General features: G+C 37.2%; 2 protein-coding genes across 3 annotated transcripts; one reads left to right on the top strand and one right to left on the bottom strand.

Annotated features, from left to right (window-relative positions):
- Positions 1 to 1,406: 1,406 nt before the first annotated feature.
- Positions 1,407 to 17,024, top strand: si:dkey-262k9.2. 2 transcript variants are annotated; one of them, XM_044117520.1, is made up of 8 exons: positions 1,407 to 1,559; positions 7,064 to 7,124; positions 8,206 to 8,238; positions 9,911 to 9,943; positions 10,641 to 10,697; positions 11,801 to 11,869; positions 12,056 to 12,098; positions 14,898 to 17,024. In XM_044117520.1, the coding sequence occupies exons 2-8, from the start codon at positions 7,073 to 7,075 to the stop codon at positions 14,941 to 14,943; spliced, it is 333 nt and encodes a 110-aa protein (XP_043973455.1). In that variant the 5' UTR covers positions 1,407 to 1,559; positions 7,064 to 7,072; the 3' UTR covers positions 14,944 to 17,024. The 2 variants fall into 2 exon arrangements, with proteins under 2 accessions (XP_043973455.1, XP_043973454.1); XM_044117519.1 differs by lacking the exon at positions 1,407 to 1,559 and adding an exon at positions 3,493 to 3,611.
- Positions 17,025 to 17,436: 412 nt separating this feature from the next.
- Positions 17,437 to 26,492, bottom strand: fxyd5 (FXYD domain containing ion transport regulator 5). The gene is made up of 11 exons (XM_044117518.1): positions 26,387 to 26,492; positions 26,202 to 26,286; positions 24,941 to 24,986; positions 21,642 to 21,710; positions 20,275 to 20,394; positions 20,126 to 20,176; positions 19,558 to 19,602; positions 19,150 to 19,179; positions 18,998 to 19,072; positions 18,869 to 18,914; positions 17,437 to 17,635 (listed from the first exon to the last, which is right to left on the bottom strand). The coding sequence occupies exons 1-11, from the start codon at positions 26,467 to 26,469 to the stop codon at positions 17,611 to 17,613; spliced, it is 675 nt and encodes a 224-aa protein (XP_043973453.1). The 5' UTR covers positions 26,470 to 26,492; the 3' UTR covers positions 17,437 to 17,610.
- Between the last annotated feature and the right edge of the window lie 566 nt (positions 26,493 to 27,058).

Genomic DNA, 27,058 nt, shown 5'->3' with positions numbered 1-27,058 from the left:
TGATGATCCCCAAGCCTTCTGGAAAGTAATTCACAGGATTTAAAAGGCAATAGCAAAACTTTTTTGAAATTGTGCATTCATTACACCTGATGTAAAACTATCACAGCATTTAAGAAAAAGACCATCACACCGACAGAAAAGAGTGTGGGTGGACAGTCTTGGGACTCGTTGCTGGTCGATGATCTGGATGACCTGCTGTAATTAATAGAGCCGCAAATTCTGCTATCTTGTAAACAAAGCTGAAGAAAAATGTCCAAGTGTCAGTTCATGTGCACACTTAAGTTATTCAACAAAATAATGATCCAAACCACATCAGTGAGCACAGTGATGCTCAAAAAGCCTTGAACAGTTGGCAAAGAGGAGTAGGATGCAATTCCCCCAAAGATATTAAAGATTTCTTATCAGGTTTCACAAAGTTTAATGGCAGTTGTTCACTCAAGGGTGACACAACCTTTTAGTATGTTTACTGAGGAATTAGTTTTCACAAAGGGGCATGTTGGTTTTTTTATAGCTTTTTCACCTTAATTATTAAAATCATCATTTCAAAACCTTTTTCCATGATCATTTTTTCTAATGATCCTTATTATAACTAACTACAATTAGAAACATGAATTAATCTTTCTTTTGGTTTGTTTTTTGCTCTACATTTTGTACTTTCCAGCAGGTTTCATATGTTGAGTAAGCATGTTAGATTTTGAGGTTGCGGTTGGGGGAAAAAAAATTGACTTTCTTGCTTGAAATTCTGACATGAGAATAGCTGTTATGTTTTTTTTTCTTTCTCGCACCATCTCTACAACGACATTAAACTTTGAAATATTAGCTGTTTACAAGACTAAGAATGTTTTCACCTTTCTGTTATTGCTTTAAAGACATAACACAACAAATTGAGAAAGTCCAAATCATATTCTACTGTTCTGAAATGCCCTTCAGTAAGGTCATGCTTAAAAGGACTTGCAAGGTGGTACTTGTTTTTAGAAAAGTCTGAGGTTTGTGTCCACTCTAAGAAAAGCGTTTCTCTCTTGTGTGCTTTAAAAGGAGATGGGGATAACCTAATAGCCCGAGAAAGGTTATTCTCATTAAATTAACTGTAGCTAAGGTGGTCAGACGCACAGGCCTGCACCTGATCCATTTTATTTCATAATTCAATTGGAAATAATCCCAGTTGCAATTGCAGAAAATATATCCATATGTGCAAACAAAAACAGCATAAACAGAATGAGTTGATCTGATTGCAGATGACTGTCTAAATGCAAACGACACTCTCCGTTTAACACAATAATTGTACATTTATTTGCAGAAACCAGCAACAGAGTTTCACAATAAGCCCTCTAAGCATAGCAAGTTAACTTGTAAAGCAGATAAGGGCGGAGGGGTGGTGTCACATTTCAAAAGCTCAGTAGCCAATCATAAAATGTTTTCTCAAAGTCAGTACACCTGGTCAAAGGAGAGCTTGCATACTGGTAGTCTCGAAGACTGTAAGGAACTCTGCGAGAGAAGGAACATCAAACCAAGCCAGCAGTGTGCTATAGCAGCTCTGAACAACAACAGCTCATTTAAATGTAAGTAAACACTTCAGCCAAGAGTTTTATCAAAAGGGTTTATCTATAGTTTTATACCTTCTATCTTCCATGTAGTCTCGAGATTGTTTTTTGTTTATATGTGTGGAATGTAATGAGGAAAAGTTCCAACTGAATTGTCAGTGATGTCAAACTGGGTGCTGGTGTAGTCATGCAGATGATTTTATAGAAAACTCAGTATTAATTGCAACTGACATGAACTGTGTGCAGTTCTTTAAATCGACTCTGCATATGATGTATAGCCTTTGGTAAAATAACACCTCTCTGCGTGGATAGAAGTCCAGGAGGAATACAAGTGAAGTGAGGACTAACTGCTGCAAAACTGGTCTGGCTTATCCATTACCTGGGTGTTTGTGCAAAGTGTGACCTTTGGATCTGGGGGTAATTAAAGCTCTGCACCTGCAAAGAAAATTCTCCTTTGCAGAGCACAGCTGGAGCGGCGGTATTAACATTTAGTAGGCGATCTCTCAAAAGCCAGCTGTCACAGAGTACACACACCTATTTATATATAGGTTCTTGTTTAAGAACATTTGCACGCAGTTGAATACACTGAAAGATTAAGAAGAAGTGAGGAGGGGAAAGTTGGCAGTGAATGCCCTGTTTGCACACCTGTGTTATGAGCCTGTCAGTCAGCCCAGAGACCAATATGGGGCTGTCAAGTTATTAGAATCACCGTCATCAAGAAGAACTGCAAGATCTGACTTTTTAAAAAGGAAGCCAGTGTTTAGGTCTTTGCATTTGTGGATTTATGTATATAAATATATATTTCCTCATTTTTGGATGAGCAAATGTTTTGTTTCTAAGAAATTCGCTTGAAAGTAGTCAAGAGGTTTGATGAGAATAAGCAGAGGTATTTTCCACAGGAAAAAAAAAAACAATCCAAAAAATCAATCAGAGGGTAAATTTCAGCTCTAAATGAGGTGGCAGTAAAGTCCCTATTGTAGGTGACAAAAGGTTTTTCTTGTCTGCCTGACTTAGCCCACTCAGCAATAAGAGAGTATATCCTGTTTAAGAACTTTGCTTGTGAGTCATCAGAGCAACAAGCAAGCAGCGGTGAGTGAGGGTGTTGATTCTCTGGGCTCAAATGGGGAACTAAATCTAACAGAGAAACTTCGTTTTTATAAGCAGAAAACGCTTTTTTCTTTGCTCCAGATCTGTCTTGTACTTTTAAGGGTAGGTTATTTGAAACTGGCATAACATAATGATGCAGGAAATCTACAGATGCTCTCCTTTCTGTTTGGTCATGTCTGTATTTTTCTCTGTCTGTGTGCTTTTCACACGTTTCTGTGTTTATCAGATGTCTCTCTTAAGCAATATCAACTGAAATCGACAGGGTTATTCAGAAGACAAATACTACTCACTTTTTGCACCTCATTTCACACTTCCTGTGTGTGCGTGCGTGTGTGTGTGTGTGTGTGTTTGTAATTGTCATGACATCTAATCCGTCCTCTACACACTCCAGTGTACACATGTCATTTTTTTTAATCTTCATTACAGTTTGGCAGATGCATTGCTTCTTATATTTACAGAAAAGAAATAAAACTTTGTTGTTGCTTTGATGTGGCTGGATTTTGAGATAAAGGAGGGCTTTATTTTGCAAACCCTCACTGTAACTGGAACCAGTCAGTTGTTGTGGTTAACGGAATGAAGAATAGCTTTGTTCTCATCAGATAGAGCAAGAAAAGGAAAATCGGTACGTGACTGTAGTCCAGTATGTCTTTTTTTTTTGTTTGTGTTGCATTTTTGAGCTTAGTCAAGGTTGGAGATGCCTACATTGTGCAGAAATGTAGAATTCTTTTAATTTATTGGCTTTATAAGTATATACTTTTTTATTATCACACTCATTCAACTGAAGTAGGGGAGAGAGGATACAGGAAAGGCGTCACTGGCTCATTGTTATAGGCACACATTCATATCCTCTTAGTTATTACACTACTTGCATTGGCCTGGTAGACTAAAAACTCACTCACAAACCCTATAGTTCCTCAGCTGCCTGACTAGCTTGGTGTAATGTACAGCACTGGCTGAACCATGGTAAGTCTGTAAATTGCTTTAAGATTCCCATTGCAAGTTTTCTTGTCACTTTGTTTGCAGCTGCAATTGTTCTGGTGGAGTCTGTTATAGAAGGAATGCATTTGCATTAAGTCTGGTTTGGTAAACCAGCACTGGGAGTTTGCACAATTCTTGTGAACCAGAAGCATCCACTTCTTAGAAAGCTGAACGGCAATGAGTAACGGATTAGGTTGCTTCTTTTGCCTTCCATCTACACTCATGATTGTTTTTGCTCCTTATTTTTGGAGCTAATTTACAGCTTTGATACTTTCCCACTAATCCTCTTCTCTCATCTCGTTCTCCATTTTTAAGTCACATTTGCTGTCCTGTGAACCCTCTTGAATGCTGTAATGCTGATCTGTTCAGACAGTTGTGATTGATATTGCCAGTACCAGCCCTGTCCTTCACTCTGTGCTTGTTATCTATGCAAGCAGATAAGCAAGAAATGTCTTGTAAGCCTGCTGAAGTGACATGTGGTTGAACCCTGTGTGAACTTTTGGTTAGATTAGATTATGTTTTGGCTTAAAATCAACCTTTCCTAGTAGAATTTAAGTGTGTTTCCTCTCTAATTCTACCAGATTGGTGTGGGAGTCTGTAATAATCCAATATTAATGAATGGACCAAACCCTGTCTATTCCTGTCTTGCAGTGAAGAACAATAGTTTCATGATTTGTTGATTTCTTCATTTATTGTTTATAGTCCTCCGGTCGGAAGGCAGCTGGCATGTCTGCTTTATGAGCGTGCTGCCTGTTATTATATGTCGCAAATTGGGTTTTGGTATGAAAGAGCAAATTCGAACGTACAAGAATATATTACCCAATTTGAGGAATAATACAGGCGTCAGGAGCCATTTGGATGTGGAGGCAGTGGACTGGGTTGATAAATATTTGCAAATTGGATCAGCTTATTATTTCACCCAAAGCGACTCTGAAAAGCAAATTGGATACAGAAGGGGCTTTTATTTGCAGCTTCTTAGGTTGGTTGCGCTTGGAGATTTACTCCAGCTATTCAAGGGGCCTAAGCAGCCCACATACAGCACTCCTTCTCCAATCAGCCACGGCTGTGTGATTAACATCTTCCTCTCAATATAATCAAGCAAAACAGTTCTTGATGCCGTGTATCTATTTTTAGTAGGAAAATTATCCTGACAATTGGTTTCTACCAGAGTACCCTGCATTGTGAACGCTACGCATGGCCAATACAAGCTTGTGAAGGTGTGATAATATTCAGTAAAAATATTGGTTTCAATGTATCTATGCATCATAAAAATCTGAATTGTTCAATCTAATCTAATTGATTTAATTTAAAACTGATAAACATAATTTCTGCTCCTGCTTAACTTAATTTTAATTCTGATACAGTTAAAAGTCAAAATTTTTCTATGATACACAAATGTGTAGAATAAACATTTTCTTTTTGAACTTTAAATACATCATGCCTAAATATTTTTACATTCTGCTGGTTGCAGTGCAACTAGGATTAAGTTGTTATTTGCTGGTTAGACTGTTAAGTAGTTGGCCTACAGTCATCTGCTTCACTTTTACAACTAACTGGTTTTATAGTGGTGTCTTAAAAGTGAGAATATTTAGAAATATACTTAAGTTAATTACTCTGCTTAACAGTTAAGGTAAACATACTCTGTTGTTTTTATTTATACCACAGCAAATGTTCAAACATGTGGCAAAAAGGCTACATTAATGAATTTTAACTGTAAAATTTAACTTTGATATTCCAGTACTAAATTTGCTTTGGTGAAGGCTGATGGCTACATCATGTTAGAATATCCAGAATCCACTGGCATAATTTCCACAACTATAAGACCTAGAAAACCGCAAGCAAATAAATCATCCATCCATCCATCCATTTTCTGTTCACCCTTGTCCCTAATGGGGTCAGGAGGGTTGCTGGTGCCAATCTCCAGCTACGTTCCAGGCGAGAGGTGGGGTTCACCCTGGACAGGTCGCCAGTCTGTGGGAATAAATCATTTCTGTTGAAATTGTTGCAATCCTTTTAGGATAATCAGTGATGCTCCTTTGTTTCTGACTCATGACTGGCCAGATGTTTGCAACAAGAAATATTTCCAAATAGCTGATTTTGTCCCTCTTATCAAAAACAGGGAAAAGTGTTGGGGTCTTTTTTGAGACAGAATCCCTTTGAATCCAAGGGGTTAGCAAACCATGGCCTTTTCAAACTAGTGGATGCTAGTCTTCTAGTTGACACATCAATGTTACGCATATTCATAATGACGGAACATTGCAATGTTTATAGTCATTATATCATTGGAAATTCCAAAACGCTGAAACCTTAGCCTCTTTATTTATTTGTTTGTGGCAGCTGAGAGTCACTTCCTCTTGTTTGGCAGTCTTAGTAGGTGCCTTGGGATTTTCTCTCGTCTCTCACTCCAGTCGTTTCCTCATGGTAATTAACAGCTGAGGAAACAAGGGCACAATGTTAATGGTGGTCAATGATGAGGTGCCTGTAGTTCAACATGTGGCACAACGCTCAACAGGAGTATTCACTCTTTGTTCTTGTATCACCAGACATGAGCCAATGATCTTGGTTCCTGAGAAGGAGCCTGTTTCAGTACCTAAATGAGAACAAGGAAGTGTCATTCTGGACATAAACTGGAGGAGAGGTCATTCTCATGATTTTCCCATTTTAAAAATACCAACATGCATATTGTGTTGAAAATAGCCAGAGCTTTTGTTCTGCCAGTGGTGAACATCTGTGCTTTGCATCTATGCACTTGTAATAGGAAAGTGCAGAATGGCATGTTGTCAGGCATTTTGCCATGAGGAAGTTGAGAGATTCATTTTCCATTAGGAAAAAAAACAACACATACTCACGCACAAAAATGACTAGGAGAATACATTTTAAATATCAAAAGGATTAAAGCAAATTTCTAGATATTTTTAGTTGCCAGGATGGAAAAGAAAAGAAAATGCTTATTTAATTAGTTATTTTACATCTTTCTGGAAACATTATGCAACAGGTATGGCACCATAGCTTTGCAAGAGAGGTGGAAATGTTGAGCAGGCACTTGCTACCAGCTTACACTTGAAAAAAAGCTTTTTGTAATGTGCTTTTCTTTTTCTGCTGATCATAGTGGGAAATTTTTCTGTGTGACCCTCTTAACCATCCTACATCTCAGATTGCAATCTATATTTTGCATGTGCACTTTTTAAACCAGCAGCACAAGGTCTGGATTTCTCAGAATTTGTATTTTCTTTGCTAACACGCAATGTTGCAATGCTCGAATCTCAAAAGTACCAGCGGGAGTCCCAATAATACTTTCTGCTTTCCAACACCCCCCCATCTCTACACAAGGACCCCAAGATTTCACTCACATCAGTGACTGCATATTAATAGCAGATATATTTAACTTGGTGTGTGTTTCTTTTTTTTTTCTTTCTTTTTCTTGTTCCTCTCTACAGCATTTGAAGATGATGCGATTTCTGTTCCTCTGTGTACTGCTACTGCTGCCAGCTGCCACCGGTATGTTCTCATCTATGATACGCTTTCAGTTGATAAACATCTAATCGGGGCTCAGGCATCCATGTGCCAGGCTGCCTTCTTCAACTGCCTGCATGCGTTAGCTGTCTTGTGTTGTGTGCAACAAGGATACCACATGCACCCGCTGCCTGATTTCGCAACAGTCTAAAAAGGAGCACACAATGACAGAACTTGTTCACCTCAACAGCAAATGAACAAGACAGAAAGAAAAACATGAAAATTAAATTGGCAACAGTCCATGTTTTGTTTTCTTGTAGAGGGAATAAGGTAGAAAAAGTTGCTAATCAGTCAATGTGCTGAAAGACATGTACCAAAGTACATGATGTATACTTATGTTCTACATTGCAAAATTGTGTGCGTCTCTTGCCACGTTCCAACCACAAATTTATGTGCCACTTATTGAGACTTTATTTGGTAAATTTAGTTGAGGAATGCATAGTGGTATTTTTGGTTTCTTTGATAAGATTTGAGAACTTTTAGTACTCAGTCTTTTTTACACTCGGGCCCCTAAATAGGACCCGGGGGACCCAGTTGCTTTGCACCTTCCTTGTATATTTACCAAGACAAGGCCGCCTACATGAGTTGATAATGCAGGCAAGGAGAAGCAGCCGAGCAGCTCGTAGTAACTCTGGAAGAGCTGCAAATATCCACAGCTCCAGCAAGCTATTGATTGGTCAGCTATTTGTCATGCAGACAAAAACGAAAAGTCACACACAAACCATGTGACATGCCAAACATGAAGACTGTACTTTTGACAGATTGACCAAAAAGTAGCTTTTTGATGTACATGCTGAATATGAACTGTTATGGAGAACTAATGCTGCATGTAAATTTGAACATGCTACTTCCAAGGTTAAAAAAAATAGAGCACCTGCTTATGTATAAAATGAGACCAAATCTAGGCTCACGTTTCAGCTTTGTTTGGAGACAGTGGACGGTTGGTTTCCTAGGTTGTTGGAAATAAGTTCCAGGACTATAAACACTGCTGCAAAACCCTGCACGTTAAATGTTTTTAAAAAAAACTGCTTGGATTTACAATTCTTACCCCTCTTTTGTTTTGCAGTGCTTTCAGAAGACTTAGAGGGATCAGCTGATGGTATGAATTGCACATCTCACTCAGGAAAACAGAACAAAACATAAAATGGATTTTAAGGTTACCAAGTAAATAGCAACTGTTTCTTAGATCGCAGCAGTTAAGTGATTAAAATGTTGGTGTTTTTTTTGTGACATAAACGTTTACTTGAGATCACACCCAACTTCAACAAATACTACTACCTCATTGATGTGTTTTGATAATAATGACCTGTTATTCAAAGTGAACTGATAATTTTCTGTAATTGCTGGATTACATTAGCTCATACTCCAAGTATAATAAAATAAAAGACAATTTCTTTCACCACATTTATGTAATTTAGCCCGTGTCAGCCCCCTCCAAAGGCTGACTTAAAATCAAATGTATTTTCATGGCTTTTCTCCTATGTGTCAGACTTTAGTTGGAAATAAAAAAGCTCCCACTGCACAAGGACATTATAGTCCCAAAAAGATGAGAGCAAGAGGAGTGGATACCATGGAGACGATTTGTTGGATGTGCAGCAATAAAATGGCTTGCAGAAAGAAGTCCAATGTTTCCCAACCCTGGCGCTCAAGACGCACTGCACTACGCGTTTTTAGACGTTTCCCTGTTTTAACACATCTGATTCAGTTGACTGCAGTTGAGCAAAAGCCTGTTAATCAGCCATCGGGTGTGCAGGGAGTGTACCTTGAGCACTGGGGTTGAAAAACTCTTAATGAAACCAAATGCAGATATAGAGCCTTGCAAAACTATCCACACCCTACTTTTTGCACTTTTACACATATTGGTGTTCATGATGCAGTTTATTTTCTAGTGTTTTATGAGATTGAGTATTATATAGTGGTATAAGAACAATGTGTACTACAGAACAAACATATTTTTTTTTTTTCTTTCAAGTTATGTGCTACTTCAGAAAGTAATTCGCATCACTGTATTTTATCTAAAGGTATAATAGATTAGCCTGTTTTTGTTAGTTTTGCTATATAAAATCTCTATGAAAAATATTGAATTGACTGGTAGTGACGAGACAAAATGAAAAAATTAAGAGGTACAAATATATCTGAAGTGCACTTTCCATGCAACACAATTCAATAATCTTTAGAAAGGCAGCATTTATTTTGATGATTTTTATGTACTTTGTTCAGAGCTTAAAATGACAATGTTGAGTTGAATTTCAAGTTTTGAATTATCGCAGTTGTCAATTAAATTAAAGATGACAAATTAATGTTTATTGTATTCCACTGAAATTTTTCAATTGTCTTTTGAAGTCACAGAAAAGCTTCCTGCGCTGTTATTTGCCAGTGTTTTTGTTCTTGTTTCGACTTCAGGAAAGCTTGGTTGATTTTGTTAAAAAAAAAAAAAAAAAAAAAGAAGAAGAAAGAAAGAAATTCTTAACAGAGTGAGCAAGAGTAAAGAGGTAGGCTCACCAAGCAGTCTGTTTTTTAAAAACAGAGGGTAATTTTCCAGGGCTTTTCATCCTCATCCATCTCCACATTCTGACTTGCTTAAACCCAAGTGAAAAACAGGTGCTGCATAATTCTGTGTGATGACTCTCATGTACAACTCTAGCCTCCCTTTTTAATTGAATTCCTCATTTAGAGTTTTGTTATTTACTCCCAAGTTGAGTCATTTAAAAATATGCTCTGCTTGTTCTCTACTTACGGTGGTATTTCTTCTCTCTTTTAATTCTTTACAGATTCAGATGATGAAGATTTTGTTATGAGAAAGCGTGAGTTTTTCTTTTTTCTTTTTCATCCACTCTTCACCAACAGCAGTTTTGATTCTTGAGTTGTGCCACTTCCTCTGACCACAATCGCTGCAATGGCAGCTGCTCACAGGAGAGTATGTGAAGGTTATGGCCTCTAATTACTGTCAGTATTGTGTGTAGGCTGTTCCAGTCCACTGAGATGTGCAGAGGGTCTGTGGCCCCTGTTGGCGTTTACCCCTTCTAACCATTAAGCCCTGAATGGAATCAATTAGCTCTCCAGAGAGGCCCTGTAGATCTTGCTGAAAGGCCAATGAGCATGCTGATATCTCTGCCGCCCTGTCGGTCACCTAATCAACATTGGCATTCTCATTCTCACCGCACATCTCCCTGTCACTCCTCATCCAGGCTTTGATGGGCATTTGATAGAATTACAGACTGTTAGACCAGGGCTGCAGTCTGTCTGCCTGCTCTTGTAAGGGCAGCATTTCTACAAATGATTGCGACTCATCACCGGAGCCTGAAGCTTTTTTCTATCTATAGGATATATATATATATAAGTGCATAAGCTCAGAACAAAAATCTATGAATCTAAATGTTTTAAAAGTTCAAATTAGTAAAGTAATGGCTTCAGAAAACCATAGGTTGTTGATGTACACTTGAGAGGAAGTAGATATATATAATGAAAACTGTAACTGCGCTTTTGTTTTGTGCCACTTAGATATTCCCCATGTTGAAGGCTCCCAAGCTGAAAATGAAGGTACAAAAGAAAATCCAAGTAAGTATAATGCATTTTTTTTCACAGTATTGATATAAGGTTTCTTCATACCTACAGTATGAACAATTGAAATACTAGACAAACTTAGAACTTTATACCAATCTAAATAAAGAGGAAAACTGAATGATTTGGGAGTCATACAAAGCCATTTCTCATTCAATTAAATATATGCATTAATTGATTATTATTGTATTCCACTGTTAATATTTTAATTTTAAACTTTAAAATTGTTTTGCACAAAGCTGGGACAGAGGCCAAAAAAAAAAACTGTGATAGCAAGTGTTAAGAATGAAAAATAGCTGTAGCAGCATGTATGCAATTTAATAGTTAAACTGGTAACAATCAAGATTCCAAGCTGTAAAGCTCTTTGAGAAGGTAAAATGGATAGAGATTCACCCATTGCCAAAACATGGTCAGGCATTTCACCAACCAGAAATATGTTTGTCTTGGATCTTGGAAATAAACCAAAAGAACAATGATCTGCTCCAAAAACGCCAGATGATTGGGCAATGTTCAAACGAGGAATGCTTCACTAAACATGGCCGTCTCCAATATTGAATATCTGTCAGTTACCTTTGGCCCTCTATCGATACCAGAGTAAAAATAATTGAAGTATTATAAAATCAACAAATTTTGAAAGATGGATGATCATCTTTTTTTTTTTTTGGAAAAAAAAAATTGTTTATTATTTTTTTTCTTTTTAACTAAACAGGTACTTGATAAGATTATCTTACATACCATAGGTTACTAATTTTTTTTTTTTTTGATTTTGGATGTTATTTTTGCCTACATAAAACTGACTGAAATTATATTTTTCCTTGTATATCACTCAAAGAATTGGTGTCCCCCGCCTGGATCCTATTATAAAACTTTGTGGCGGTGCACTTTGAATTTAAGATTTTTATTTTCTGTGAGACATTGTACCATCTTTTAGTTCAACAAATATATTTTTTGCCATGTTTCTTTGTGAGTAAAATGAAAGTTTGAAATTGTCTGGGTTTTATTAAAATTTTAACACAATGCTTCCCAAGTGTTTTAAAAAGGACATGATTATTGTGCTGATCTTCAAACATGTTTATTTATTGCTATTTTTTTGTTCTCAGGTCAAATGACTCTGATCGTCATATCTGTTGTGGTTGCAGTAGTGGCTCTGTCAATCATAGCAGTAGCTGGTAAGCATTCTGTTTTTGTTAAGAGTGAAACATGAACTTTATGTGCCCAGGGCTGACAGATGTACTGCATTTCAGCACTTGGCAGGGATTCTTGTGTGTCTTGTAAAGCTGTTACCTCCTAAGCAAATATGAATTTTCCTCTTATGGAGTTGTGACCTTAATTTTTTTTTTCTTTTCTGCATGCAGCTGTAATGTTGATGAAGAGACAAAAGCTGAAACAGCAGCAAGGGTAAGATCAAATTACTTGGTTTATTCAAATGATTGAATTACAGGTTTGTGTGTTAGTTGTTTTGGGGCGGACTTTGTGCTAAGTCAGATTCAGAGTCACAGAACCAGTCTGTTGGGTAACAGTCCTGCTTCTGCTTTTACTTTGTGCTCTACTTGGTCTAAATTGTCAACCTACATAACCAAAGAAAAGTCACGCCTGAAAGCAGCATCAGCATCCACCTACGTTAGCCCGTCTGGACTTGTCCAACAATTAGTGTTGCACCTTGTGCCCTCTAGAGTGACTAGTGAACACTCCCCAACTATATGTCAAACAATGGCTTTGTCGGTGGCACCGGGAAAGTATGACCCAAAGGGACAGGACTCAACCTGTCCCAAAGCTTACCTCATGCACCGAGTCACAAGGAGGCAACTGTACTAGAAAAATCAACCAACCCAGTAAACATGTTCTTGGCATCTTGACAACAACCGCTGAGACTCTGACAGCAAAACACCCTGAACCAGTTATGCAGAGTTTTGGTCTTAGCATTGGCCTCTGCTTAAATGTAATTTGGATTTTGAGAAATCTTGCAAGCTAATCAGTTTCTTTTGTTGAGGAGGTGATGGATAAATTGCATGGTGGAGGGTCACAAGGGTACGGGGTGTTATGGAGTTCACAATCAGGTGGCAGAAGAAAAGCTGTTACAGTAATGACACCTAAGTTGTTTTGCATGCTAGGGTTAAATTCTTGTGCAGGATTAGTCACTGCCTCGCGGAACTGCAGCCAGCTCCAGGGGTGTTTGGCGCTGAATGATCGCTCTGTTGAAAAGAGGCTTAATCACGCAGCAACCTATGGCGTGTTGGATCAACAGTTTTCAGTCAGGTTTATAAGACCCACCTGGGGGATGAGCGGTGTTTTTGAGGTAACACGGCAACCATGCACCTGTTAGAACCCAGATTAATGAGGGAGCCATGCAATTTAAATTTTTTTCTTGCTGTTCTGCTGTTTATGGATGTTCCTTCTGTTGTTAAAGTTATTGCTGAAAAAGAACCTAGTTGTCTAACATATCACAGTAAATTAGGATATCATTGAAAAGTTACATTTTTTAAAAAGTGATATTTTTCTGTATTAATTACACAAATACCTTTAAATTGTACATAAAAACAATTAAAATGATTTTAATAAAGAAACAACTGGCCAATTAAAAATATTTCCAGATTGCTGACAGTACAGTCACTTTTGTGTTTGACTAACTGATCAGGACTTGATCTGCCTGTGGCTCTCAGGTGTTTAACAGCAGAATTTAGCATATGTGTTGATGGGTTTGGCATCTGTTATCGTCCTCTGTATTCTCACATATTCTCTACGGGTTTTGGTCACGTGGGTTAGCAGACTATAAAGCCGGGGCCACAGTTAGATAAAGTCTGCACTTGCTCCACTTGCTATGGTCAGTTGTCAGGGGAGCGAATTGGAACCAAATTTGTTTGTGTGAAAAGAAAGGAAGACTGGAGTTTGACAGTGTGAGGGAATTTGACCCAACTTGGTAGCAATCAGACAAACATGATTGCGTTTTTTGGGTGGATCTGCACCCAGTCGGCTAATGTGACTGGATAAACAAGTCACAGCCCAGCTGCAAATGGATGAAGAGAGAGGATGTGTACCATCTAGTAAAACTTTTTGTAACTGAATCACTATGAACATAGGTGCACAAAAGAACCAGGCATAAAACACATCATCAACTAACTTATTACATAGTGATTAAAAATAAAAGGATATCTGGAAAATTTTGGAATAAAATTAAGTAAAACAAAGGGTCTTACTGAAATGATAATTCTCATATTGAACATAAAGGTAATGAGTTCATTCAACAATTTGACATTCCTGAATGAAGTTTCAACATAGTATTAAACTATTTATAATTCATTTGTAATGCTTGTCTAAATAGTTCAGCCCAGTCAATATATTGTTGATCTGTTTGTTTCTGTTCCTTAAAGCAAACTATAATTTTTTTTTTTTTTTTGTCACCCATTCTTTTCAAAATCAGTCAAGATTAGAAAAATTGTGTTCATGTCCTTCACAGCTTAATCTTAGTGATATTGTGGTCATTAAAGCAGATATTGGTACTTAGATGGTAGGTTTTGTACATCATTATTCTCTTGCAGTCTGCATGATCCTCAAATTAAATGCAGTCTATAGTCTATAATACTTTAGACCAAAGAACAGTTCAGTCCTTATTGTTTACTTCCAACATTGGCTTGACACAAGAAATGCTTGTTCTAGCATTTCTTTTATGCTCTAGATACATCGTGGATGTATCTTTGTATCTGTATCCTTGCAGATGCACAGCCATACTTTGTGCATCTGCCCCAAACGCTTGAATTCCCTTTATTTATCAAAACTTAGGTAATCTTTGTCTGTTGTGCATCAGACTTTTACATCAGACTTTTTCTCTCCACTACGGTTCCCATTTACATGCTTGGATACAGTGCTCTGATCAGCCAATTTATTTAGAAATGACTTTCCTTGTCTAAAGTGCCAGTGGCTGTCTGCTGGACAACTATCAAGTCAGCACCCTTTCCCAATGATTAGAGAACATTTATGCATGTAAAATCTTTTTTTTTGTGTGTGTGTGTGTGTGTAAGATTTCATTTCAGCCTTTTACAGCTGAATGAGATGATCACCTTTAAACACTTGAAATATCTGTTTAAGAAATCTAAAGTTTTACCTTTTTTACATTACACCACTACATTAACTTTTAAATTATTTACCAATTCATTTAGATGCATTAGTCTGACCTTATTCTGTCTGCCACCTGTTTTTCAGGATTTACTCTGTACCCACTGAGCAGAACGAGAAAGGAACCATCTAGTTCCTGGCAGCGCAGCAGCTCTGCACCTTAAAGCCAAGCGAGGAGAACAGGCCGTTATCTCCCTCTCTCTGACTCAGGACACCTGAACTCAGTTGCACCTCAGCCTGCTTATCACTGTCCACTCTCTCTCACATTCCCATAAACATATCTAACCTATGCAGTAAGACTTTTTTTCTCTTTTTTTTCTGTTGTGCACCATTTTCTCTGGATCCCAGCTGTTTGTTCTCCATTTAGTCAGGGATTTTTGGGAAAGCATTCAAACGGTTTTTTTAATTGGATTCTGTTTGAAGAATCCAATTTAAAAGAGGAACATGTGGCTTGCAGCTTCGTTTTGTTAAAATTAATGATTTAGCTCAGCCAAACCTTCTCCTTTTTTTCCAAAAGCATAAAATGATTGACCACTTAAGCAGAGAAAACTGTAATTGTGTTTTGATTTGGTGCGTGTGGAACAGGCCTGTCTGTGAAATGGTCGTTGACTGAGACAAACCCTGCTAATCCGCGCTAAGCCAGCTGAATGCTCACTTACTTTCTCATTCACTTGTCTGACATCCTCTGTTCCTGGCCCAACGGGAGGCACTGTGAAGGCAAAACCAGCTCTTCATCTTTTTTTCCAATGATGCAAAATAAAAAATAAGTGGATACACCAGCTGAGCACACCTTTCAGCTGTGAAATAATCAGCCACCATAAATAGTGTTCAGTTCCCTCCCCTTTTTGTTTTTGCAAAGCTTCTGTCAAGTCATGCAGATTGTAAAAAAACCTTTCAAAAACCTGCAAAGTGTAATTCCTGCACTGGGAGCAGAAAGCTTGCTGAGAGGGAGGGTAGAAAACCTATGGTGGGATGAGTTGGAAATTACAATAATTTTTTTTTTCTATTATTATTCTTGATGGAGGGGTGCTGGATTTACTCACATAACATCAATTACACTATATGCAGGAAAGCTTTCTGTCAGAAAATGTTTCAGATGAAGTGCGACAACCCCAAAACCCTTTGAAACAAAACGTGTTGAAGCAAAAATCTATTTATTTCTAATCAATTGTGTTAAAAAGAACATTGGGTATTAAAAAAAAAAAAAAAACTGTAAAAATGTATCTGGTGCCAGGCATTAGCTGAAGAAAAGATGCCTATGAATTGGTATAAAACAAATTATCCGATTGGTTTTAACTGCCTAAATATCAGCCACCTGCATCATTTATTTCTGACTAGCCTTTAATGCGTCAGCATTTCATTGAGGCACAGCATAAACTGGAGTACAGAACATTTCATTTTTTTCGCCGAGGAAAATTTTATTTCCTGATTGTTTTATGTGACACAATGTTATTTCCTTCACATTTTATTTCCCTAAAATGTAGAAGGAGGTTTCTATACACTTGCTACCAAATGCCTTAATATCAGATTAACTCTTTGGAGAGCCTCTTTGTTGTGACACTACTCATGTAAGAAAATGCAATATGTGTAGCATTTAAGCTTTTTATCATTATTTTACAAGTGAAAATCTGTCCTTTAGAAATGTCTTGTGCATTAAATTTAACCTGTTATGACTGCAGCAGTTTATCTGGAAGAATTAGTAGTAATTGATTTTGAAATGATGTTATGAAGCATTAGTTTATACAATTAGGATATGCTGAAGTGATAAAAGCATGCAGGTCATAAGGGGTTAACTTTAAATTGTATATATTTACTGGGTGATGCGTGTCCATTTTTCTTTTCTAAGAAAAAATGGTTTAAAGGGTTGTTTTTAAGGAATTCCCATGATTAGAGAGTAAGTCCCGTCTTAAATATATATTAGTGTTATATCACAGCAATAATTAAATTTGAACTTCATGCTAAGTAATTGTATTTGTATATGCACTTTTTTATATGTATTTCTATGCCAAAGACATTTACTGGGGTATGCATTTAATTTCCAGAGCTTGTAAATGATGTATTATCTGCCAAGAATACCATAATCATTTTTGCACAGCTACAGACACCTTTTATTTTATACTTTCAGTAATTAGAATGGGGAAACTGCTGTACATATAAAAAGATAAATGAACTCTGGATTTTTGCCTATTTTGACATTAAATGTGCTAGAAAACCTGTTTGGTGTTTTAGTGTTGTTTGTATAACTGAGTTACCATATGGATGCAAAGTTATTCTGCCATTAGATTCTCTGTATTCTAGGGCTTTTCTCACAAACACACAAACTCTAAAAGGCTTGGACACATTTGCTTAACATTTTGGTGTTTTTTATTTATTTATTTTTTATTTTTTGGAGTTTGCAGGATTGCCCAGCTTCAGTTTTAATTCTCATATGTGAAAAAAAATTGAAGATTCCTCAGTTTACAAATATGTTTATTCATGACCTTGATTCACTTTTTTTTTCTTTTTTTTTTTTTTTTTTACATTAGTTTGTTTTATGCAATTTGATACAATTAAAGTTAGAGTGAGCTTGTTCAGGCCAATTTAATTTCCAGTACAGTTTATTTTATAGACATTTCCATTTATCAGCATGAGTCAAGATTTGTTTATTCAAATTTCCACCACAGTTACCAAGCAGTACAATTAGCCTGCCAGTCTGCACACAAACACGTTGCCAGGTGTTGGTGAAGTGTTTTTCTCTGACGTACGAAGGGGTTTGTAATTTCTTGAAACTTTCCATGGCTGCCATTGTTCGCACATCTTCTTATCCCTGGACCACACGGTATGATCTGAAAAATAAAGACAAATACTATGTGAACAAAAACCTATTGGAGCACCATTTGCAGCAAGTATTGACATTTATTGAATATCATAAACAATGTTATTTGCATTGGGCAAATTATTGTGTTTTGGTCACTGAGCAGTTTAATCAGAACCCTTTTGATGCATAAATCATCACAGAGCTCTCTGCTGCATTCTGTTGAACTGTTGTCTGGATTGGAAGCTTGTGACATAAATAAAATATAGTGTATAAATAATTAGCCATTTAATTTATTTCACCAATTAATTATTTAATCGTATGTGAGAACTACTTATGAGTTGGTACTAGGTGTACCAAGATATTAAAGATAGTTCCTCAAAAGTGTTTTTCCATCATACCACTTCCACAGTTCAATATTTGCATTACAAACCAAATAAACATATCAGCTTAGTCTCTCTTACTGTTTTTGTTTTTGTAGGTCTAAGCCCATGAATTTTTTATTTTTTTTTCTGAACTTGGACATCTTTTTACTAAACCTAAAGTGATTCATTGTGATGTTTTAGCATATGCATAGTTACAAATTGAACATGCCATCTTCTAAGTGTTATTGTTCAGGAGACTGGGTGCATTTCTTTCTCCAACATAGGTGTAGATTTTTGCATTCATTAAAACCTCGGAGCCGTTGCAGTTGGCCGTTACTTATGAAGAACACCATAATTTCTTGTCCTACCAGCATTGACAGTTTATTGTCTGTTGGTTAAGCCACAGACTCATTCCTTCCATGACTGGATCCACAGTGAGTCTATGCTTCTCTAAAAACAACAGTTTACCAGGACAGTCTTGACTACAATCCAGTAGCAGGTGAATGTGTGAATGAATGTGTGAATGAATGGGTGAATGACTGAATATAGTGGTTTGGAGCCCTCTGTACTTGACAAAGTGATTGACAACTACAGGCTAACGACAAAATAATGACATATGTTACATAATGTACGTAAGTTTACCTGTAAAAATAAGTTAGCTGCTGCATGTTGGTATTCTGATTTGATTGATTTCATGAGTTTATGTTCTACACTTTTTGTCACAAATGTTGAAGTAAATGTTGTAAAGCCGTATATTATTTAAGACTCTTATCTTTGAACATCCTTAGACTAATTTGTGGCTGCTCTTTTTGTGATTTTACCACACTTGGAAAGAACTTTTATGGATGCAAATGAGTTTTAACTACCTCCAAGTAAAGGTTGCTGGTACAAGTACTTACTTCGATGACTTCTTGTGACACTTGGGCAGCCGGCAGATCTTGCCACCTGTAGTAGTTAGAAATAAGCAAAATATTGAGATTCTGGACTGTAAATAGGGATATTACATAGAAAAAAAAAATCAAACTTACAGCCAATGATCATAATTCCCATAACAAAGAGCACACTGGCAATAACCAGGCCAGCATATCGCAGAGATTGATAATCTACAGAAGAGACATATATGTTAAAGCCCGTCTCATACAGGTACTAATTACTTTCAGAAAAAAAAGAGCTTCCTTACCATAGGTGAAAGGTTTATCCCACTTTGGATCTATATGACACAAAAGGAAAGAGAAGAAGGTTCTATTTAGGATTGAGTGAAGTCCGTTATAGTGCTGAAGAGTAGGCATTGACAGCAACAACAACAACAACAAAAAGCAGAACATCAATGGGGAGCAACTGTTAGCAATGCCATGATAGATCTGCTGTAACATACTGTAAATCTTATCTTCGGTAAACTGAAGCAGTGTAAAGGCATAAATATCTCATTTTGCATAAAGTACAAGCAAGAATGAATCTTTAGGCAACAGAGTGGGTTTTGCTTAGGAGGCAGGAAATTGTGATAGCATCAGCAAGCCAAGGGATATTAAGACAATTACAATACCCATGGCATTCATGGGTAACTAGTGTAGGAAGGAAATTTAGTCACCCCAGACAGTTGTGCTTTTGGTCATTGTTTTCTTCGTCGATGACACTGTGGAAAGTGGGGGAAAAAATGGAAAAAGCATTACATCATTTGACTTTTTAAAATCAACTCCCATTTCTATTTATTATTCATAGAGTCTAATATTTATAATATCTTTTTTATACTTTACTGGCCTAATTTCAACCACTGCATTTTTTCTTCCTCCAAGATTTGTTGATCCCTCATGCTCGCAACATCAATGCATCATTACTTCACGCAAGACTCTAGAAACGTCCTCATGTCTAACTTCATTTTCGATTGAATGTTTCAATATATCAGTGAAATGAGTTTCACATGAAACGTATACAGAAGGCTTTTCATCCTTTCAGTATTTGTTACTGCGATTCTTTATGCCAGCGAGTGAATCCAGCGTTGTGAAAAAAAAAAAAAAAAAGCTACTGTATTTGTAAAGGAAATTGCAATTGCTTATATAAATTTGTTGCGGTCTCAGTTAAAAAGAGGGTTTTCTGTTTGTCGGCAAACTCAATGGCTCCACCAACTGTTCAAAGTGGAGGTTGAAGAAGAGGGATACCTGTAGCAGATGTGGGCTTTGTTTGAAGCTCTGTTGCCTTCTGAGTGACAGCTAAAAGGAATATGAAAATGGAACAAAAAAAACGTCAAGTTAGGCAGGAGTCCTAAATATTGCAAATAATTTGAATGGCCCACCACTCGCCATGCTACCTGTTGTTCTTCTTTCAGATACGGTGGAGCTGACTGAAGAGTTCTGGGTGTTGTGCCCAGATGTGGTTTTCTCTGAGAGATTTTTCGGGGCAGTTTCAGCATTTATGGTGGTTCTGTTTCCTGGTGGCACACAGAAAAATCAACTGAGGATGTTAAATGGAACGCAGAATAGATAATTCTTCAAAAAACTAAGTACACTGAGTGATCCACGGAAGCATATTGCTTTCACTAAGGAAAATAAATTTTTGAACTCTATTAAGTTATAACCTCAATATATATTTAGAAATACAGAGAATACACATGCTTTTTGTAGCATATTTTCAACTAGATGGTGATTCGTTTAGGCTACATTGACAACAAGACTCAACAGTAGGATGCCGTAGGTATACCAGGTTAATTTGGAGTACGTGTGGCAAGGAATGAATGGCTAAGATCATGGATAACCTATTGTAGTGATACCTATGGAAATCATGTTGTAGGAGTCTGCCACATAAAGCCACATAAAATGTGGCCCAGGATTTACATACACACGTCACATCAACTTCCTTTTTTGCCTTTGCTCCAACACACTGGGGTCAAAAACGTTTAACTGATGTCATATTTTATGCTAGAGTCACATATTCATGTTAGACATTTCTAACATGATGAAACATTCCATTTATGATCCTTCTCAGTGCCCATACTGAAAATGTGTAGCAGAATCAGTATTTACCCATGTCTTAGTCCAGGAATGAGGTAAAGCTTCGCCAACCCCTGTAATTTAGCTATTGTACTAGTGTTCATTATACATGCGCTAAAAAACTGCCAAATTTGCATAAAATTATCAAGTTTATACAAAGAACATCAAGGAGAAACTCTGGAAAGAAGGATGGTTGGTGAGCTGTTTGTTCCAAGTACCAGGATTTCTTTGGTTTGTAAAATCAAATCCCAATGAAATGTATTGAAATTTCTAGTTCTCATGAGTCAAAATAAGGAAAATTTTAAGAAATATCAGGGGGAGATTTGTAAGGCACTGTAATGACACCCCGAACAACAACCACAAGTAAACGTAATATTTGCATTTATTTACTTTGTACTTAACTTTATACATCCTAAACATATGAAAACACACAAAAAAAAGCCATTCAATTAGGGCAAACAGTAGATGTGTTTATTGTCATTAGTCAGAAAATGGTTACAAGAAACCAGTGAGTCCAGTGAGTCCTTTCTAAACTTGCAGAGAGAGCTGCAGCAAAGATTGACATCTTGCTGTCAGCAAACATGCTTGAGAAAATCATTTTTGAAACATTGTAGTATGTCTTAAACCAGGGGTATCAAAAACTGCGGCGGGTGCTCTAGATAAAGACAGCCAGAAGGAAGTGTCTTACCAGTGGGAGTCGTAGGTTTGGTGGGAGACATTGTTTGATCTGAGGGTGTTTGACTCTGGGCCCACGACACTGTGGAGAGAAATAAATGCATTTTTAATCACCAAACAGAAAAAAAAAAATGGAGTCAGATGAAACAGTGGACTTTCACAGGAAGAACAAAGCCCAGTGTTGTTTATGAGTTTCTCTAACAATGCTGTCACGTATTTCTTGGCTGAGGCCAGACTTCAGAATATGAAGTGGAGGGAGCCCTGCAGATCCACTGAGCATGTCACAGTGGCAGTCCTGTCAGTGAATGGGGCTGTGAGGCAACCTCCAAATACAACAGAGTCAGATTGTTGAGAGACCACGAGACAGAGCGGCCCATTGTCTGTGTGCTCACTCAGCACCCTCCAATTAGTAATTAAGTTACATAAAACTTCTGCTTTGTTGGGGCAGTGCATTGATTTCGACTAATTACGTAAACTTTTAAAAACTGGCTGGATTAAATGTGTAATTTAATATTTAAAAATGTGTTTGAATATTTTCAAGGAGCAGTTTGTATGCAATCATGAGTAGTTGAAGAGCATTGTCTCAACGGTTGCCGTAAATTTCTCTTGCAGTTTCAGTCGCAGCTGTTTTAGTCCTGCTAACTGTGTGAATGTAGACTTACAGCATTGTCACACTTCTGAATATTTAATCCTCTTTTTTGAAATATAATCCCAATTTATAGTTTAATTATTTCTGATCTACATATCAGCCTTCGAACATGATGGATTACCATTTAGAATATGGAACAATTTTCTCCAGGCCTCCAGGGAAGTTGGCCTGACTGCAATTCTGGTCTCAAGAGGAACTAAAAATCATATGTCCTTGCTTTTTTGGAATTTTGTTGCCACCAGTAACACCAGCTTCATTTATGTGGTTCACTGAATTATTTATTCGCCTTCACACAGAGCCTGAGCTTACAGTAATAGATTAGGAATTTTGAATAAAACAGCCCAACATAAAAGGCAATTATGCAACTCAGTCCATGGAATATGACGGCTTGTTTAAGCAACACAGTGCTAGGGCTAATAAACATAGCTAATCCTATTGTATAGAATAAATCAAATGTTTATCACATATGCATTCTGACAAAAACATGTGACTTAGATTTTAAAGTTGCAAGTGCTTTAAGTGTATGATTATAGATTATGGGTGTAAAGCAATAGCAAGAGATGTCGATATTTGATGCCCTGAAGTTTCTCAATGGCTAATTGTAACCCATGTCATCACAACCAGTTGAGCAATTAGTCAGTCTAGGCTTTAACTAAGTCTCAAATGAGTATTAGGAAGAGCATCTGTTGGGAAAGTGCAAAAAAATTTAGACCCTCATGGATTCCCCTTCTAAACCAGCCTACAGTGTCAAGTCACTGTAGGTTGTTTACAGAGAACCGCTATGTAAGATACCAACTCGTAAAAATGAGAAATCACATCTTGCTGTTAGCTTCTATGCTAAGGTAGCATCTGAAACTCCTTTTATGGACTACATTAAATAGCAATTTCACACTTTTTCAAAGAATCTGGTTTGCATTTGATTATCTCTAATTACAAAGTACCTTTCTGAAATCTGAACTGGATAATTCCACAGTGAATAAAAAACAAGGTTTGAGATTTATGAAATCCATCTGCAAAGTCGTTGTCCACAGGAAAGGCTGTCTACAGAAAAGTGTGGGGCGCACTCCATGATTGTATAATTTACCTACGGGCCATACCAATTAATGGCTATGAGATATACTGAAGTGGGAGGTGTGTCCCCAGGTGCCACAGACCACCTGTGGACACACCTTTCACATGTGTGAAAGGGCATACAGACACTTCGCAATCACATGGCCGCACATCAACTGTTTGACTTTGGATGAAGTAAAAGAGAGCCTATAATCAAGTTAAACCACAAAAAAGAGGAAGGCATTTTGGCAATAGAACCACCTAACAGTGAGACAAACAGAAAAAAACAAAACAAAAAAACCTGCGTAAAACCTGGACTAAAATATTTTACATTGATTGTAGATGCTTTAAAACAGTTTGTGATTTGTGAGAAGTGGTGTGTGTGGTTGTGTTGAAATAAGGAAGTACGAAGGCGGGATTTGACTTTTTTGATTAACTTTAAACTAAACAACATTGTTTTCTATATGATGAACAAAGCACAACTGTCCTTGGAATAAATAAAAGGACCTTTACTCAGGAGCTAGTGCTCTGTAATTTTGGAACTCATTACACAAAGTTGTGCAGGAAAGAGGTACCACACTCCCCCAACACCCAAGGCAGAAGAGTAATTCAGACTGTTTAGCAAGTGGGAGGTATGAGGATACATGTTAGTTATCATTTTTACCTGGTATTAAACATAATATTATCCAATGGCCTTGCCCTGGCCATCGAAATACAGAATATGCTGTGACGTTTCTTTAACCTTTTCCTGTTGTTACTTTGGAGTAACTGCAGGTACGGGCTCGGATCAGCTGTGGATTTGCAGGTAGAGCTAAATTTAGCTCAAATAACAGCACAGATGTCTTCACCACAGTGTTCATTTTGTCATTTGATGTGTTTAAAAAAATTGCAATTTTAATAAAAAAGTAACTCCACTTTTTTAATTCTTTAAAAGTAGCTGCAATTAAAAATCTGAATAAAAAATTATCCATCAAAGATTTAGACTTGGCTTGCTCTCTCGAAAACCAATAAAAAAGTGTAAGAGGATGAGAAGAGCCACATTCAGAGTTCAGCCACTGAAATCCATTTAATGTGTAAGAATAACAGTACAATAGAATTAAACAGATTTAAGTAAGCCTGTGAGGTCCAGGTTTGAGGAAATGAATGTTGTTCAGAGTACTTTGGTGGTAAACTATGATCAGAAATTTATTATGTGTTAACCTGTGGATCTAAACTTAGATTTAGCTTTTAGGTTGAATTGTTTACAAAATCATTATTTCTGAAAAGAATAAAAAATGTGTAGTTATTTTCTTTTTCTCCAAGAAAAAAACCCCCATAAAATCTTGTCTGGTTCTCAAAAACACAATATAATGTAATGTCTCATCTCCTGACCAAGATGTATTGTGACACCTCTAAATATATAGATATTGTTTTAACAAATGGCAACAAACTGACAATTCAGATTTTCAAAACTGTCAAAAACAATACAAAGCTAAACAAAATGGAAATCTACATTTTAAAGTCAGTTGCTTAATACAGTTGTTGCATGTAACTGAATCCAGTTCATTTCAAACCCAGTTCACTTATTAATTTACCATAAGCAAATTTAGTACCCAGGGGATTTCCGCACTCACCTTCTGACATGACAAACAGAAGACATAACAGCGCAGTCTTGTAAATCTGAAAGAAACAGACATTTTGTAGAGATGATGATTCATAAAGAAGGCATAAGAAGGTGAAGCAAGATGAATGTTAGAAGGAATAATCCAAGAAATAAGAATCATAAGAGTAATTTTAAACAGGTAAGGTGAGATTTATTATTTTAAAAGTGGTGGTACAAAGGACGTATTCATGTGTAAACAGAAAAACTGTTTTCAATTGACCTTTTGATCACTTTGAGCATTCAGCGGCAAGACAGTGTGCATAATGTGAATATGCCCAGCACCCAATGAAAGGTCTGTGTAAATGATGATTGCAATGACACTGGAACAAGATGTGCAGTTAATATTCACCATACAGGAAGCCATGGCTTTTAAGCTCAGCACCACATGGCCACTTTTGCTTCCTTCCTCTTCCTCTCTTGGTCCCTGAACGTTATTACTCACACTCTTCAAACAGTGTGACAGAAAACAGATCCCTACTTCTAAAATCAAACTGTGAGAAACTTGTTTTTCTTTGTCAAAACGGAGTGAGAGGAGACATATTGTGTGCACAACCCTCCCACATGTATCCTTGTTGCACTTTGTGGCACCGTAGGAATTACTGTATCGTAGTTTTAAAGCTGTCACCAATTAAAAGTTGGCATCACAAGAAGTGTTGAAAATATTTTTAACATAATGGAGACCCTGAGTCAGAGTAGACATCTTCCTCCCCCTCAACATACTGCCTTGGAAATAAATAAAAAAAAGAGCTTTCCATTACATTTGTCTGTCAAACAGGTAAAAAAAACCAAAACAAACAAACAGGACTGTTAACAGGTGGAGGTCCAGGCCAGAGACCAGTTTTGAATCTCCTCCCCCTCAGCAAATGAAATTTCAATCTTTGACCGATCCTGGTGGCATCTCATCCCCTGGGACGGCGACAGCATGGCAGGTGAACGTCCGGGTACGTCATGAGCTTTGACAGCTAAGATTAGCAGGTCGTGCCAATCTTCATTTCACTTCAGAGCATATGTCAGGATGAGGCCTGTATCCCCTGGGCTGTACAGGCGTCTTTCGCTTCCCCTGGACCGACCCGCCTGCCTGTTTGTCACATCTAGCACTCTCCCTCAATCTTTGGTTTGTCTGTTCATCCATTTGTCTGTCAACCCCCATCAGTCTCTTTTGACTTGGCTTCACCCAAAATCAGCCCTGAGCATTTAGATATTTAGTCTTCAATCTAGACTATTATGCTTACCTTAGTATCCATCCTGCAAGGGGTTTGGTTCCAGGGATGCATCCAAAGCTTCATCATCCACAGTGCTTCCCCTGTAAAATGACCTCTGACAGGCGGGTAAAAAAAAAAAAAAAAACTGTTAAAAAGGCCACACCCATGTTGCTCACCACAACCACTTCCGCATCCAGAGACTTTGTCTCTCTCACCCACTCTTCTTCCATCTGCTCACTGAAGCAGGTTTTTCCCTTTTACTCTCATGTCTTTGTGCAGTACTGTTTTCCCTCAGCATTGTGGGTTCTCTTCACATTTCAAACCACCCTCTCTAATTAACGCTTTTCAACTCAGTGTCAATTTTACTGGCTCACAAAATGGAATAAACATCCTTGTAATGAGGAAATATACTAATATGAGGATAAACAAACACTATAATTATGCAGTTTATTGATCTACATATTTAATGTATATCCTCCCCTGAATTTATGTTTTATGTGTGCAACGTCATGGCATCAAGACGTGACTCACTTTGAGCCCAAAGTTGTATGAAAGCTTTCAGAGAAGTAATTCTGCCAACATTTTGTTGCTTTTCTTCATATAGGAATTAGATACATCAACAGAGTTTATTAGAAAAAAAACTCTTATACAGTTACAGGTAACATAGTACAAATATAAATTCGTTCTGTTTATTATAATCAGATGAAGGTTAAAGCCATTATTACCACCTGGTTTACTTGCTTTTTCCCGCCGACAAAATAGTTAAGCCACTATCACAAGACATTTACAAGAAAAGAAGTAGTAATTGTGACCCAACTGCATTACTCAACTGAGAGGCACAAACATAAGCTGTTACAGTAAACAAAGGCTGCAATTCATCTACATGA

This window comes from Gambusia affinis, linkage group LG05 (genome assembly GCF_019740435.1).
Source record: "Gambusia affinis linkage group LG05, SWU_Gaff_1.0, whole genome shotgun sequence".
NCBI classification, from domain to species: domain Eukaryota; kingdom Metazoa; phylum Chordata; class Actinopteri; order Cyprinodontiformes; family Poeciliidae; genus Gambusia; species Gambusia affinis.
The sequence above is the reverse complement of the archived record's forward strand: the minus strand, read 5'-3'. Positions and strand labels throughout refer to the sequence as shown.

Bases quoted from the DNA above. Each gene is read 5' to 3' on its own strand.
- si:dkey-262k9.2 (XM_044117519.1), top strand. The intron at 9,944-10,640 runs GTGAGTTTTTCT...TGTGCCACTTAG, and splicing joins AGATTTTGTTATGAGAAAGC to ATATTCCCCATGTTGAAGGC. The intron at 10,698-11,800 runs GTAAGTATAATG...TTTTGTTCTCAG, and splicing joins AGGTACAAAAGAAAATCCAA to GTCAAATGACTCTGATCGTC.
- fxyd5 (XM_044117518.1), bottom strand. From the start codon at position 26,469: ATGCTGAGGGAAAACAGTACTGCACAAAGACATGAGAGTAAAAGGGAA. The intron at 20,177-20,274 runs GTAGCATGGCGA...TATTCCTTTTAG, and splicing joins ATCTGAAAGAAGAACAACAG to CTGTCACTCAGAAGGCAACA. The intron at 19,180-19,557 runs GTGACTAAATTT...TGTGTCATATAG, and splicing joins CAAAAGCACAACTGTCTGGG to ATCCAAAGTGGGATAAACCT.